A 13,817-nucleotide genomic window follows, 5' to 3' on the forward strand; every position below is an offset into this window, starting at 1 on the left:
TACATAGTTTTTTTCCCACCAGCAATATCATAAGTGTTTACCTCCTGTTTCTTTGGCTGTTTAATTTTTTGCTAGAAAACATGCTTTACCCTTAGTATATTTTGTATTATTTTATACTGAATACATAGAACTCTATAACAAAGGGTTTAAAATTAAACACAACAAACGTTTTTCTATAGGCAGAAATATTTTTTTATTACAGAGTTTTCAACAAAGATTCAGAGAGTTATTAAACAAACTTTCGACAGAACATGAAAATAGGAAAATCAGATCACTTTGGAAGCGCAATCAGGTTCGGATTCAGATTAGTAACATAGGAAACACAGGAAAATATATCTTCACTCCAAATTTTGGTGACATCACAGATTGGTCTTAACACTTGTTCTGGTGAACTTGCCCAGTGTTGTGTGGAGCTTTCACACTGTGCTCAGTTTCTGAAACAAAAACATTGGATAAAAATTACTGAATTTCATTTAAATTAATTTTATCTGCTTAGGATTTTTGTAGATAAAGATTCAACGAAATGATGCAACTGTTGCCATGTATAGTTGGTCAAGGATTATTTTTCTGATGTCTCTGTAAATTAAATAAAACCTAGCCACTACTTTTTGCGCTGATTTAATCCCTCCTTTAAATTGAATTAGGATTATTTAAATATTTTACCTTACAGTGCTACTTACAATAATAATAAATCCATATGCCTGCAGTAGTAGCATTTTCAAAAGGTTGGACCAAGCTTATTGGTGGCACATTACCACCTATATTTTCCATTTACTACCAAATATAAATTATTATTATTATTATTATTGTTAATTTGTAAGGCGCCACAAGGTTTCCGCAGCGCCGTACATGGTACAAACAGTAGACTATACAGGGTAAGACAGTACAGATCAATAAACACAAAGTACCAGTACTTCAGAAACTCCAGGCAGGCAGATACAGTAGAGACGGAGTGGAAGAACAGGTATGGAGACAGGAGGGAAGATGGGCCCTGCTCATACGAGCTTACATCCTAAGGGAGGGTAAACAGAATCAGGTACATAAGGGAGCCAGTGAAGCAACGGGGAGAGAGAAAGGGGGCAGGGGAGAACCAGAAGAGGTGAGAGGTTAAGTGGATGGTTGGTAGGCCTTAAGGAACAGGTGAGTTTTAAGAGCCGCTTAAAGGAGCAAGTAGATGAAATAATCACAATATGAAAATCTTATAGAATGGTATTCACTATTACATTTTCTTAAAATTTTCCCCTCCAATAAAATAATCATTTGTGAAGCTTCTTTATCATAAAGCTGAATTATATTAAATTTGCAGATGTCCCTGCCTGTCATCTATCCACTTGTACCAAGTTATTTAGCTATGGTTTTAATGTGCTTACCAATTATGGTGTGGAGGACAGGAACACTGCAGAGAAAAAAAAATACATATGAAAAATAAATATAATTAAAGTAAAATGATAATTTCAACAATCATACTGTGGTTTGTGCATATGAATAATCTGTGTGTGGATTTAAATCAATTTGCAACATGCATACAGTACTGATCACACATTGTCACATAAATTACAGTGATTTGTGTTGTTCTGACTACACAATGGCTATATTTGTTTATTGTATAATAACTACTATTTTACATACTGGATGTCATGTCCCTCTATAATACGCTTGTATGTAGCAATTTCCGTCTCCAGGTGATTCTTCTGGTCCATGAGAATCTTGTATTCAGTATTATGTTGTTTCAGGTCACATCGTATCTGTGCTAGTTCAGACTCAACATTGTTGATCAGACATTGTATCTGGTCAAGCTGGAAACTGAAACTAGCTGCAGTCTCAGTCAGGGAATGTTCCAGAGCTGATTTCTGAAAAATAAACATGTTTATTTATAGCTGTAATCATTAAACATTAACTCAATCACTTTCCTTTTCTACAGTCAAATGATTCTGTCATGGTCTTAAGATGTTGTCAGATAATGTGGTAGACTTCAACAAAATTAGGCCACCACTGCAGCTTATATAATCAATCAGAAAACCATTTGGTGTAATCAAAGTCTGTGGTAAAAGGATCAAAAATTAGAGGACAGGAAGGAAAGTCTAATAATTTGATGATGAACTTCAGTATATGGAAGGCATTATGAGCCAACCTGAACAAGGGATTCTCTGTAGCAATGTCATATCTGGGGGTATATTTACTAAACTGCGGGTTGGAAAAAGTGGAGATGTTGCCTATAACAACCAATCAGATTCTAGTTATCATTTATGTAGTAGATTCTACAAAATGACAGATAGAATCTGATTGGTTGCTTTAGGCAACATCTTCACTTTTTCAAACCCACAGTTTAGTAAATATACCCCCTGGTTGTTAATCTCTAATTGTGAACCCCCAACTGTTTGGCCAAAATGTTTGTGGACATGTCTGCCATGTAGCTATCAATATGGCAAAATTTACCAAAACCCAGTGGTCAAAGTAGGATTGTATACAGTGGTACGCCATACCGCCACATCTTCTACTGCCTTCATTGTAAAACTATAAAAATTCAATTGACTTATTTTCCCATTACATTTTTCACACCACCGCTTCTAAATTTCCACTTCGATCACTGACTATACCCACATAAAATGAGGTATAATAATTGATATCATACCATGCTTAATCCACTGTGAAGCTCAATTTCCAAAGTCTGAACAGTGCGCTTCAATTCAATAAGGTTGGTATTAACTGACTGCAACTGTTCTTCACCAAAAACCATTTCATTGTTTAGTTCTTCAGTCTGAAAAGATAACAATAAAGCACAATACAAACATGAGGCAATATTGCATCAATGAGCCATTATTACTGCCTTAAATAAAATGTCTTGAGTTTCAGTGGGAATATATCCACAAGCAGTTAGATGGCAATGTCTTATATACTGTATGTTTGTTTAGCTTATTGTATTGAAGTATCTATAGAGAAAATACTGTATATATCTGGTTGTGTTTTTACATCAACATATCTTGCATATTTTTTTAACTGAGCACTGGTCCATAGAATGAATAAAACAAGGGTGAAATGGCTCATGCAGGAAGGCACAATATGCTATGTGTTTATTAGAAATAGCATTCTGTAAAATCAATTAGATAGGATTACCCTTGCAAGGAAGATCTCCTCAACTTCTCGCAGATTTCTGTCCATCAGCTTTTCGTACTGCTGGCGGATGTCAGACAAGACACTGTTTAGATCCACAGATGGAGCTGCATCCACTTCAACACTGACTCTGGCACCCAGCTGACAGCGCAGACAGTTCACCTCCTGTATTAACAAACAAAGTCATTCAATGATCTCATAGTTGACCCTATTTCACAAAACTTGTGGCTCTACTCATTACCTCCTCGTGGGCCTTCTCCAGTTCTTGTAGCTCATCTTGAAGACTCTGAACAGATATTTCTAGGTCACATATTTCCATGTTCATTCTTTCCACGACTCTACGAAGACTATTGATATCAGCTTCAATGCTACTTCTCAGCCTCCTCTCAATCTCAAATCTAAAAGGATGGAAAATGTACCAAACAATGAACTTTTGCAGAGTAAAACATCAGATACATGAATTGTTAAATCACTTCATGCATCTGATGTATTTTTTTTACTGAGGATAAGCTATAAATTATAACTGTAGCATATATTTTTATTATTAGTTCTCAGTTTTTAAAATGTACCAATATTACATCTGAAGTTTCTGAAGAAACCAAAACACAATTTAAATAATGTAAATTCTAAGAATTTTCTATGCAACTTTTTTTAAATAACGTGTTACTTATATATGTTAGCAAAGCTTGAATACATTAGAATAACATACATTTTAATTATCTATGGTTTGTAACTTACTTGTTTCCAATATCATCAGCAGCCATTTTGGCGTTGTCCATGTCCAAGAACACTTTTGCATTTTCTACATACATTTTACGGATCTAAAAATACACAATATTTACTGTTATTAGCAGTTATGTGCTAAACAAAGCTGAACATTATATTATATGGTGATCCTTTTTTATTCGGACTAACAGTCAATTTTTTAACTGTTTCAAGACAGAGATAACTCTCTCTTGCTCTGGTCAGATATTGCCAAAAAAATTAAATGCTTTAATCATAACACTGAGCCTATGTGGGTTTTCCACAAACATGGCCTGACTCCTGACGCTTTGAGGACTGACTACAGATATAGCATCTGAAAATAATGCACAACAAACATACAGGATTGGGATTATGAAAACCAGTAGTAGCCAATCAGATCAATTCTTTCATTTTCTAAATAGAACAGAATTTGTTTGGATCTGCTCAATTTGCAGATAGCACCACAGAACAAGCATGTGTGAAAGGGCCCTTAATATAATGGAACATCAACTTGCATGTTGGTTTTCTAAAACATCTATTAAAAGATATACGTAAACAGTAGTGGATTAACAGTCATTTAAAGATTATGCATGATTTATAACAGAATGTAATTATTATAAATAAGCCTCCTGGAGATTAGGGTAAATACATAGAAAGCTGTGAAGCTTATTTAGTCTGTTTTTTAAATTGAGAAGTAAACATGTATTTTTCAGGACCACAATTAACTAAATCAGTGCCTATTATCATGAATGTAAATGACAATTGGCACTGTAAGTAATAAGATGTATTAAAGATATTTTAGGATACTAAGTATGATAAATATCCATATTTAAATTTACATGGTTGTTGTATGAAATGTAGAATAATGATAGAATATTTATTAAACCTAAAACACCTGCTGCCTTATATAAAGAAACTCTTACTAACATTCCCAGAGATTTAGGTAAAAGTTACCATACCTTTACAGAATTTGAGATATTTTACATGGTGATAACATTTGTTATGTAGCTGAGAACTAACTAATGTTCTACATTATAAGCCCCTTCAACTTGGGAGACTGGGCTGTGTCCCTCACTGAGATTACTGACTATGGGAGAGGAAAACAGTCACAATTGTTTCTTGGGTATCTTTGTTAATGATAAGTTACTGTAATTGTACATATATATATGAATGTTACAAATAATTATGTTAGGTAGAAGAATATTAGGTTTAGTAGTCCTTTATACTTTATTTTATCCTACAGTCCACAATCAGAAAACAAGCTTGGCAAAACTTCCTATCTAGAGGTATTGTCTGTAGTTACCTGATTTTGGACCTCCTGCATGGTCCTGAAGTAGTTGCTGACATCAGGGAGGCCATTGGGTTGGTTTAGTTCATACCACTCTTGGATGTGTCGCTCAAGTTGACCATTCTCTTGCTCCAAGGAAGAGACTTTTTGCATGTATGAAGCCATTCGCTTATTCAGTAGCTGCATTGTTTCTTTCTCATTAAAGCAGAAAAGGCCATCAGTCTTCAAAGCTCCATGAAGTCCATGACTATAGCCATGTACAGTTCCAGAGCTGCATACACGAGAAAGATGTCTGGAGATGCTAATCCCTTTTCCACCTGATCCTCCATGGACACTGGGAGCTCTGAATCGACCTCCATGATGGACCTGATGACTTCCTGCATGGTGGGAAATAATGGTTCCTGTAGGATGTACAGGACTGTTGTGATTAGGTGTTTGGCAACTTCCTTTGATTGATCCAGATTGATCCTGCTTGATGCTTTGGCTCATTGTGATGGCAAAATGGGATCTAGATGGATATTACGTTACACTGCAGCTTGAGCTTGGAAGTACAAGTGATCTTTGCTGGTGGATTACCTTTTATAAAGCATAAGAGGCATGTAGAATGCTTTAAAAGGCTTCCAATTGGGTGGGAATACAGCTGCACAGTCACTGATGACTACAGTTATTCATTCAAACAGTGCACTATATCACACCCTGAATATGTGACTGACAAATTGTGGTAGTCACTGAAACTATAGAACATACCACACAGTACATGTCTCAGGCAGAGTATTAAATAGACTTTTAATTTACACGTCCTCCTCATGATTGTATATCTTTGGAGGAAACTAATTAGCGTATGAAATCAATGTTATCCTGTGAATATATTGACTTGTTTATTTTATCTGGTATGACCAAATGAGAATAAAATATTAATTACTTTTACAAGTGTATTTAAGCAGCTGACACATTGTTTCCATTACATTTCTGTATTTTAGCACTGGTGAGTAGACAGCATAAATTGTTTACAAGAATTCTAAACATGTGTGCATCTGCCAAAAAATTGCACACATTTTTTTTAAACAATTACACAAATAGCTAACTGTTGTATTTTAATACAAATAATATGTAACCACATATCTGTCTGTAGGATAGTGTAGGTGCATACTCTAAGAATCCAACCTCTGGAGATCCTCTCACATCTAGCTCACTCATCTTCTTCACAGGGTATAGTGGGTAGTTACCTGGACGGTTACCCATGCACATGACAAAAAGAATCCCTTCTATTACATTATATCCACCTTCACATTTTTTTTTGCATAAATCATAATTGCATTGCACCACACAGGTGTTTCCAAAGTTGACACTATCTAAGCTTAAGCCTTGGCAGTCTTTGACTATTTCAAAATGTGTGCACTTGAGGAACAGTGAGCACCAGCATTTCTGAGACTTGTGTAATTTCAAGCGTCAGCATGCCAAGTCAGCCAGTTCCACAATAGTATTTAATTGCTTAACCACTTGATATGAATGGGGCTGGAGGTCAGTGCCTGCTCAACCAATCATAAGAGCCCAACATATATATTGCTAGTGATTAATTGAGCATTTCCCATTCATTCCTATGGGCATCACAATTAAATTGGCTGTCTGCTCCTATTGAAATGCATTGCCTTTTTAAACAAATGAAAAAACACTGATTTTGTTCAGCAGATTAAAATTGCCCAAAAACAATGTTGTACAGATGAGAGAGTTTGAGAAATGAATCTGAAATTTATTTGTCGTGGTTTTGAACGATTTTAACTTCAGAACAAAATTGTCCATTGATAGATTGTCTCCTTATAATCACTACCCTATACTCTCTACGGTTTCAATTGCTTAGGAGTACTGGACATTTAAGATAAAGTGGTTTGATCTTGGGGTAAGCAATGTTTTCCTTTCAGTGAGCCTACTGAGCACACTTCAAGGAACCTTTTAGCTCCTGCTAGGACAGGTAACAGACACAACTGCATAGGACACGCCAAAGCAATGTCAAACTTCTTAGATACTGTTGGGGTTTCAAAATGTAATTCCATCTGTCATTGGAACAATGTTCTTCAATCCTAAGTAAAAATACTATGTGTACGGTCTATAGATTGTAAGCCTGCGAGTAGGAACTACTTAAGTCTCTGTCTGTCTATCTGTAATACCTAGTCTCATTTTATTACTGCGTTTGTTCCCAAATGAAAAATGCTACAAAATATGTTGTCGCTATATAAACAAATAATAATAATAATAGTTAATAAGGTAAATAGCATGTTTATCGGTAGGCTTTTTCTCTAGATCCTTATTTGTAGAATGACATGGCATCTTATGACATATTTTCTGCTATCTTCTTATTAAATTGTTGCTCTGTGTCCATCTTTTTGAATTTTGGCTTCTATTCTGAATTAATTCTTATTTAATGAATTTACTTTAAATAAAATGAATCTTCTTCCAATTTTCATTTCCAGACTTCAAGTTGTGTTGAAATCATGTAGACAGATAAACCAGCTCTCTGTATGGTGGCAGAATGACCTTAGTCAGCACCTGTCATACACCTCTGTAACAGCCCCTGCCTCCTGCGATAACCATGGTTTAATATGTGCCACACAGTTTTACATGGATACTTGTGCCTTCTCGTATGGGAATAAACTTGTTTTAGAGCGAGTTGTCCGGTAAAGGAAAATGACAGTTGACGACATTAGAATGGTAGGGAGTAAATCTATGAGATATATATTTTATGTGCAGTGTGTAAAAAGTGAGATTTACTCAAAGCCGCACATAAAATAGTATGTTTTCAAATCACAAGGTTTGAATCCACTATCCTGATTTTTTCAAATGGCAGCTACACAAACCATGTGATTTATGAATGTGTGGTTTGCAAAACCCGCAATGGAACCCACAAGGAAAAAAATCGCACAATAATAACAGCCATTTTATTAGCGGAAGTAATATTAATGAGAATGTACCCTATCAACTCTCTACCACCCTGTGCCTCATGAATATAAGTCAGGTCTCATCAATATCACACATTGCCTTAGTTATATTACTGATTTCTAGCAAGAGGGTAGGGTCATACTGGTTCAGCCCACACAATGGATGTCTCTGTATATAGGGAGTCTGCCACTAAGCTAGAAAGAATTTCCCACAGCTTTACTATTTTGGAAATCAAATCTTCCAGATTCAAACCGGCCAATTAAAGTGGGTATGGATCGGGCATGAACTTGACTACTGTGGATTCAAAAGCTTTTGCAGATAGGTAGCAATATTGTAGCAAACTGGATGTAGAATAAACAAAAACAGTTTAATAAAAGTGATGTTTGGTGTATTAAGTCACTTTAATAAAGTCATGGTCCCACTGTGACATAATGTTGAATAGTTTACTGTTGCCTACAAATAAAGTATACAATTGGTTTTAAAATATGACTAATTATGCAGTATTGCTTAGTAGACTGAGTTTGGAGGAACCTGTTCCAGAGATGCTACCAGTATGAGATCCGCCAGTCACTGAAGAAGTATACTTGCTACAATCCTCTTACAGTCTGATGGACACTGATGATATAACATTTTATTGTTAAGTATAACTTAAGTCCTTTTGAGCAAAGTGTTGAACCTTATCAGAGTCTGGTAAAATGCTTACTGATTAAAGTTTTATATACAGATGCCTCATATTAGACACGTCTGACCTTTACTATCATATATTGATTGCTTTTGCATTACTTACTTCTTGCTTAATAAGTGTTTTTATTGAATTATGGTCCTGAAGAGAATGAAGCCAGGATGTATTTTAGCTGGCTCTGCATGGTATAATCCAAACTGGCCAAATGTCTCATTGGCCAAATCTAGCAAGAACCGACCTTTTGCCATTTGGACCAAGCAACCGTATCTCCTCCTGCATTACTATGGGCAATTAGTGCAGTTCCCTCTGCATTTACCCACATCTAGATCAATTTGGTCATTGTTGAACACAGTTTGGTCTTTTAAATTTGCTTCTGGAATCTGCTTCAAAACATTGTGGTTGCTTATTGCAGCAATATTTCACATAGACTTGTGTTATATGCACGCATAATTTAAAAAGAAGTGATTATGACATACAGTTGTCGTTAAGCTTGTTCTATTACTGGTTGCAAAGCTGGTATTCTTTCTCCTAGCAGTAAGTGCAGAAGACACAAATACATAATGAAAAAAAAAGAATTGTACTGGCTGCTGCATAGTAAACAACCATGATATGTACATGCTATATGGACAAAACTATTCAGACGCTTGACCATTACACCAACAGGGACTGTAATGACATTGCATTCAAATACATATACTTTAATATGGTGTTGGTGCCCCTTTTGCAGCGATTAAAGCTTCCACTCTTTTTGGAAGGCTTTCCACAAGATGTTGGAGTGTCTCTGTGGGAATTTGTGCCCCTTACTTCTGTAGAGCATTAATGAGGTCAGACACTGATGTTTCGACGAGAAGGCCTGGCATCCTCTGTTTCAGTTCATCCCAAAGATGTTCGATGGGATTGAGGTCAGGGCTCTGTGCGGGCCAGTCAAGTTCTTCCACACCAAACTCATTAAACCATGTCTTTGTAGTCCTTGCTTTGTGCACTGGGGCACAGTCATGTTGAAATAGAAAAAGGCCTTCCCCAAACTATTTCCACAAAGTTGGAAGCATAGCATTGTCCAAAATGACTTGGTATGCTGAAGCATTAAGATTGCTCTTCACTGGAAATAAGGGGCCTAGCCCAAATCCTGAAAAACAGCCCCATACCATTATCCCTCATCCACCAAACTTCACAATTGACATAATGCAGTCAGGCAAGTAACGTTCTCCTGGCATCCGCCAAACCCAGACTTGCCCATCTGACTGCCAAGTAGAGAAGCTTGATTTGTCACTCCACAGGACACGTTTCCACTGCTCCACAGCCCAGTGTCAGTGTGCTTCACACCACTCAATCCGACGCTTGACATTAGTTTTGGTGATGTGAGGCTTGTGCTTACATTATTGCCAGTGGAAGTTCGGAACTCTTCAGCTATGGAATCAGCAGAGCATTGGCCACTTTTGCGCACCATGCACCTTAGCAGTCGTTGACCCCGCTCTGTGATTTTATGTGGTCTTCCACTTCCTGTCTGAGGTTGCTGTTGTTCCTAAACACTTCCACTTACTAATAATATCACTTACAGTTGACCGTAGAATATCCAGCAGGGTTGAAATTTCACGAACCGTCTTATTACAAAGGTGGAACCCTATCACAGTACCACACTTGAAGCCACTGAGCTCTTCAGAACAACCCATTTTGTATCACAAATGTTTGAAAATGGAGACTGCATGGTTAGGTGCTTGATTTTATACACCTCTGGCAATGGGTCAGACTGAAACACCTCAATTCAATAATTAAAAGTTGTGGCCAACACTTTAGTGTTGAGGATGTTGAGGATGATGTTTTATATATATATATATATATATATATATATATATATATAAAGCATCATCCTCAACATTTATTTATATAGCACCAGCAGAATTCCGTGGCGCTTTACAATTGCGAACAAACATTACTAAAACAATACTGGGTAATACAGACAGACAGAGAAGTAAGAGGGCCCTGCTCGCAAGCTTACAATATTTGGGACAATGAGAGCTTGAAACACAAGGGCATGTGTTACATCATATTGCACATTGGACCAGCTAGAAAGGTAAAAATTATTAAGTGGGCTCTGTGATCAGTCACACAGCAATGTTGGTCAGAGGGTTGTTGTCTTGTGTTAGCTGTGTAGATGGTGATAAATAGGGTAACCTAGAAAGATTAAGATGCTGGTAGAGGAATATCATATGCTTGTCTAAAACGGTGGGTTTTTAGAGAACGCTTGAAGGTTTGAAGACTAGAGGAAAGTCTTATTGTGTGAGGGAGGGAATTCCACAAAGTGGGTGCAGCCGAAAAAAGTCCTGTAACCGGGAATAGGAGGATGTGATGAGAGTGGAAGAGAGAAAGTAAGTAGAAGAATTTTATATTGGATTTGTTGAAAAACAGGCAACCAATGTAGAGACTGACAGAGTGGCTCTGCAGATTAAGAACGGTTTGCAAGGAAAATCAATCTAGCCGCTGTGTGCAAAATAGATTGTAGGACTTCAAGTCTGATTTTGGGAAGACCAGTAAGGAGGGAATTGCAATATCGATGCGGGAGATGATAAGTGCATGAATTAAGGATTTGCATTGTTTTGTGTGAGATATGTGCGTATTCTGGAAATGTTAGATGTTTGTAACATGATTTAGATATAGCGTCAATGTGGGGAAGAATGGATAGTTGTGAGTCAAGGATTACACCTGGGCAGTGAGCTTGCAGGGTGGGATTTATGGTTATGTTATCAACAGAAATAGAAATTTCAGGCAGGAAGCTTCTGTTTTTGGGTGGAAATATTGTTATTTCAGTTTTTGAAACATTGAGTTTGAGTTGGCGAGAAGACATCCAAGATGAAATGGCAGTAGGACAGTCAGTAACGCAAGACAACACAGATGGTGAGCGATCAGTAGAGGATAGATAGATTTGTGTATCATCCGCATAGAGATGATATTGAAATCCAAAGGAGCTTATTAGTTTTCCAAGAGAAGTGGTGTAGATAGAGAATATCAGAGGACCTAGGACTGAGCCTTGTGGTACTCCAACGGATAAAGGAAGCGGGGCAGAGGTAGATCCAGAGAAATTAACACTGAAAGAGCGCTTAGATAGGTAGGATGAGAACCAGGAAAGGACAGTGCCTTCAAGACCTAGGGATTGTAGCATTTGTATGAGTAGAGAGTATTCAACAGTGTCAAATGCAGCAGAGAGAGCCAGGAAAAGTAGAAGAGAGTAATGGCCTTCAGTTTTTGCTGTGATCAAATCATTGACAACCTTGTTCAGTGCAGTCTCTGTGGAGTGTTGAGAGCAAAAGCCTCCTCTTGCCTCAACTGGCTCCTCTTGTGCCTGGTCTGTTTACCCTCCCTTAGGATGTAAGCTCGTATGAGCAGGGCCCCCTCCCCTCCTGTCTCCATACCTGTTCTTCCGCTCCGTCTTTACTGCATATGACTGGCCGGAGTTTCTGAAGTATTGGTACTTTTTGTTCATTGTTCTGTATGGTTTCACCCTGTATAGTCTACTGTTAGTACTGTGTGCGGCGCTGCGGATACCTTGTGGCGCCTAACAAATAAAGGATAATAATAATAATAATAATGAAGGGAATCCAGTAGGTTGTTTGCTGTAAGAAAATGTGTGAACTGAGTGTAGGCTATTCTCTCGAGAAGCTTGGAGGGGCATGGGAGCTGAGCGATGGGGCTGTAATTTGAGAGTGAGTTTGGGTCAGAATTTAGTTTTTTCAAAATAGGAGTAATCACTGCATGCTTGATTAGTGATGGAAAAATACTACATGGCGAGCAGAATATCTGAGGTTTTATATCACTCACCACGCTTGGCTACGTTTTGGTTTTGTAAGGCTAATGTCTATTAGATAAGCTTATAGAACCAGGCTAATAGATGTCTTCTCCAATAGCAGCCGCCTTTAATCCTAAAACTGAACTTATTATGAGGTACTCGGATGTCCCCAGGACTTAACTCCAAGGTAGTAAAAGCTTATCAGAATAACTTTAGTGCAGGGTGGAGAATAACTGGAATACAAAAAGCAGATACCAGAGACAGGCCAAAGGTCGTGGGTCAGCAGCAAGGAGGGTAACCAGAATACAGGCAGAAAGTCAGGGCAGGTTGCAGACATGGCAAATACAACAAACAGGCAGCAGTCAGGGGCAATTAGCTTTCAAGCAGGGTCAAAGTCAAAGCCAAAGGTTACAACAGGAATCAGGTCAGAAGCAGAGTATCCACAGGATAACAGAGGACAAAACTGATCAGCAATAGTGCAGTACACGGACGCTATAACCGGCAGGGAGGCTAAATACTTAAATACTTAAAGCGACCAATCAGGAGCCAAGCTCCAACAACACACTAATACGCCCCAGAAGTTGCCTAATAGAAAAATCCCCTAATGTGCACGCGATCGGCTCCCACACTTGCCAGGACGCAGCACTAATTAACTAAGCGTCCCGGGCGTTGCCATGCTGAGGCCCGGGACGAGAAGGATGGAAGTGAATTACCGGCTGTTGCCTTGACGGCCAGGATGCAGTCCTGGGACAAAGGAAGCGAGCTGTGGTGGTTTGTAACAGGTTTTCCACTTAACTTCTGAATCACTATACAATTCATAGGGCTTTTTGACTTACTCAGACTCAAGCATGAATGATGTCAGATGGGCTAACAATCCAAAATCAGTTTCAAAACATACACAATTTCCATATTAAATGTGCATTTTATCCAGATATTTCTTCATTAGCGCCTTTTATATAATAAATTAAATTGCAAAGTACTACGTAATTTGCTGGCACTAATGATGTTGATAATAAATTCAACACTAGACCTAGGCCTAGACTGTTCAGTCTGCCAGGTATACTGGAACTTGTAGTTCCTCCCAAGCTGGAAAACCACAAGTTGTCTATCTTTTTTCTATACTAACGGGCAATAATATAATTATAGGAGAAGAAAAATACAAATAGCTTTATAGATGCTCCACTAACAAATATAAATTATCTGGACAGTGACAACTTGACCCCAAAATAATAATCACAATCTCTATATGTATTTGTGTAACACTGATGTTTCATAAA

At 37.6% G+C, this 13,817-nt stretch overlaps 1 protein-coding gene across 1 annotated transcript; it reads right to left on the reverse strand.

Annotated features, from left to right (window-relative positions):
- Nucleotides 1-274: 274 nt before the first annotated feature.
- On the reverse strand, nt 275-5,632 carry LOC142095400 (keratin, type I cytoskeletal 19-like). Its single transcript, XM_075178349.1, has 8 exons — nt 5,159-5,632; nt 3,850-3,932; nt 3,353-3,509; nt 3,115-3,276; nt 2,633-2,758; nt 1,630-1,850; nt 1,371-1,396; nt 275-434 (listed from the first exon to the last, which is right to left on the reverse strand). The coding sequence occupies exons 1-8, from the start codon at nt 5,630-5,632 to the stop codon at nt 373-375; spliced, it is 1,311 nt and encodes a 436-aa protein (XP_075034450.1). The 3' UTR covers nt 275-372.
- Nucleotides 5,633-13,817: the final 8,185 nt, after the last annotated feature.

This window comes from Mixophyes fleayi, chromosome 6 (genome assembly GCF_038048845.1).
Source record: "Mixophyes fleayi isolate aMixFle1 chromosome 6, aMixFle1.hap1, whole genome shotgun sequence".
In the NCBI taxonomy this organism is placed as follows: Eukaryota; Metazoa; Chordata; class Amphibia; order Anura; family Limnodynastidae; genus Mixophyes; species Mixophyes fleayi.

Excerpts from the sequence above, each read along its gene's own strand:
- LOC142095400 (XM_075178349.1), bottom strand. The coding sequence starts at position 5,632 with ATGAGCCAAAGCATCAAGCAGGATCAATCTGGATCAATCAAAGGAAGT. Across the intron at positions 1,851-2,632 it reads TTCACAGTGGATTAAGCATG|AAATCAGCTCTGGAACATTC; the intron begins GTATGATATCAA and ends TTTATTTTTCAG. Across the intron at positions 435-1,370 it reads TGTCCTCCACACCATAATTG|AAACTGAGCACAGTGTGAAA; the intron begins GTAAGCACATTA and ends TTTTTGTTTCAG.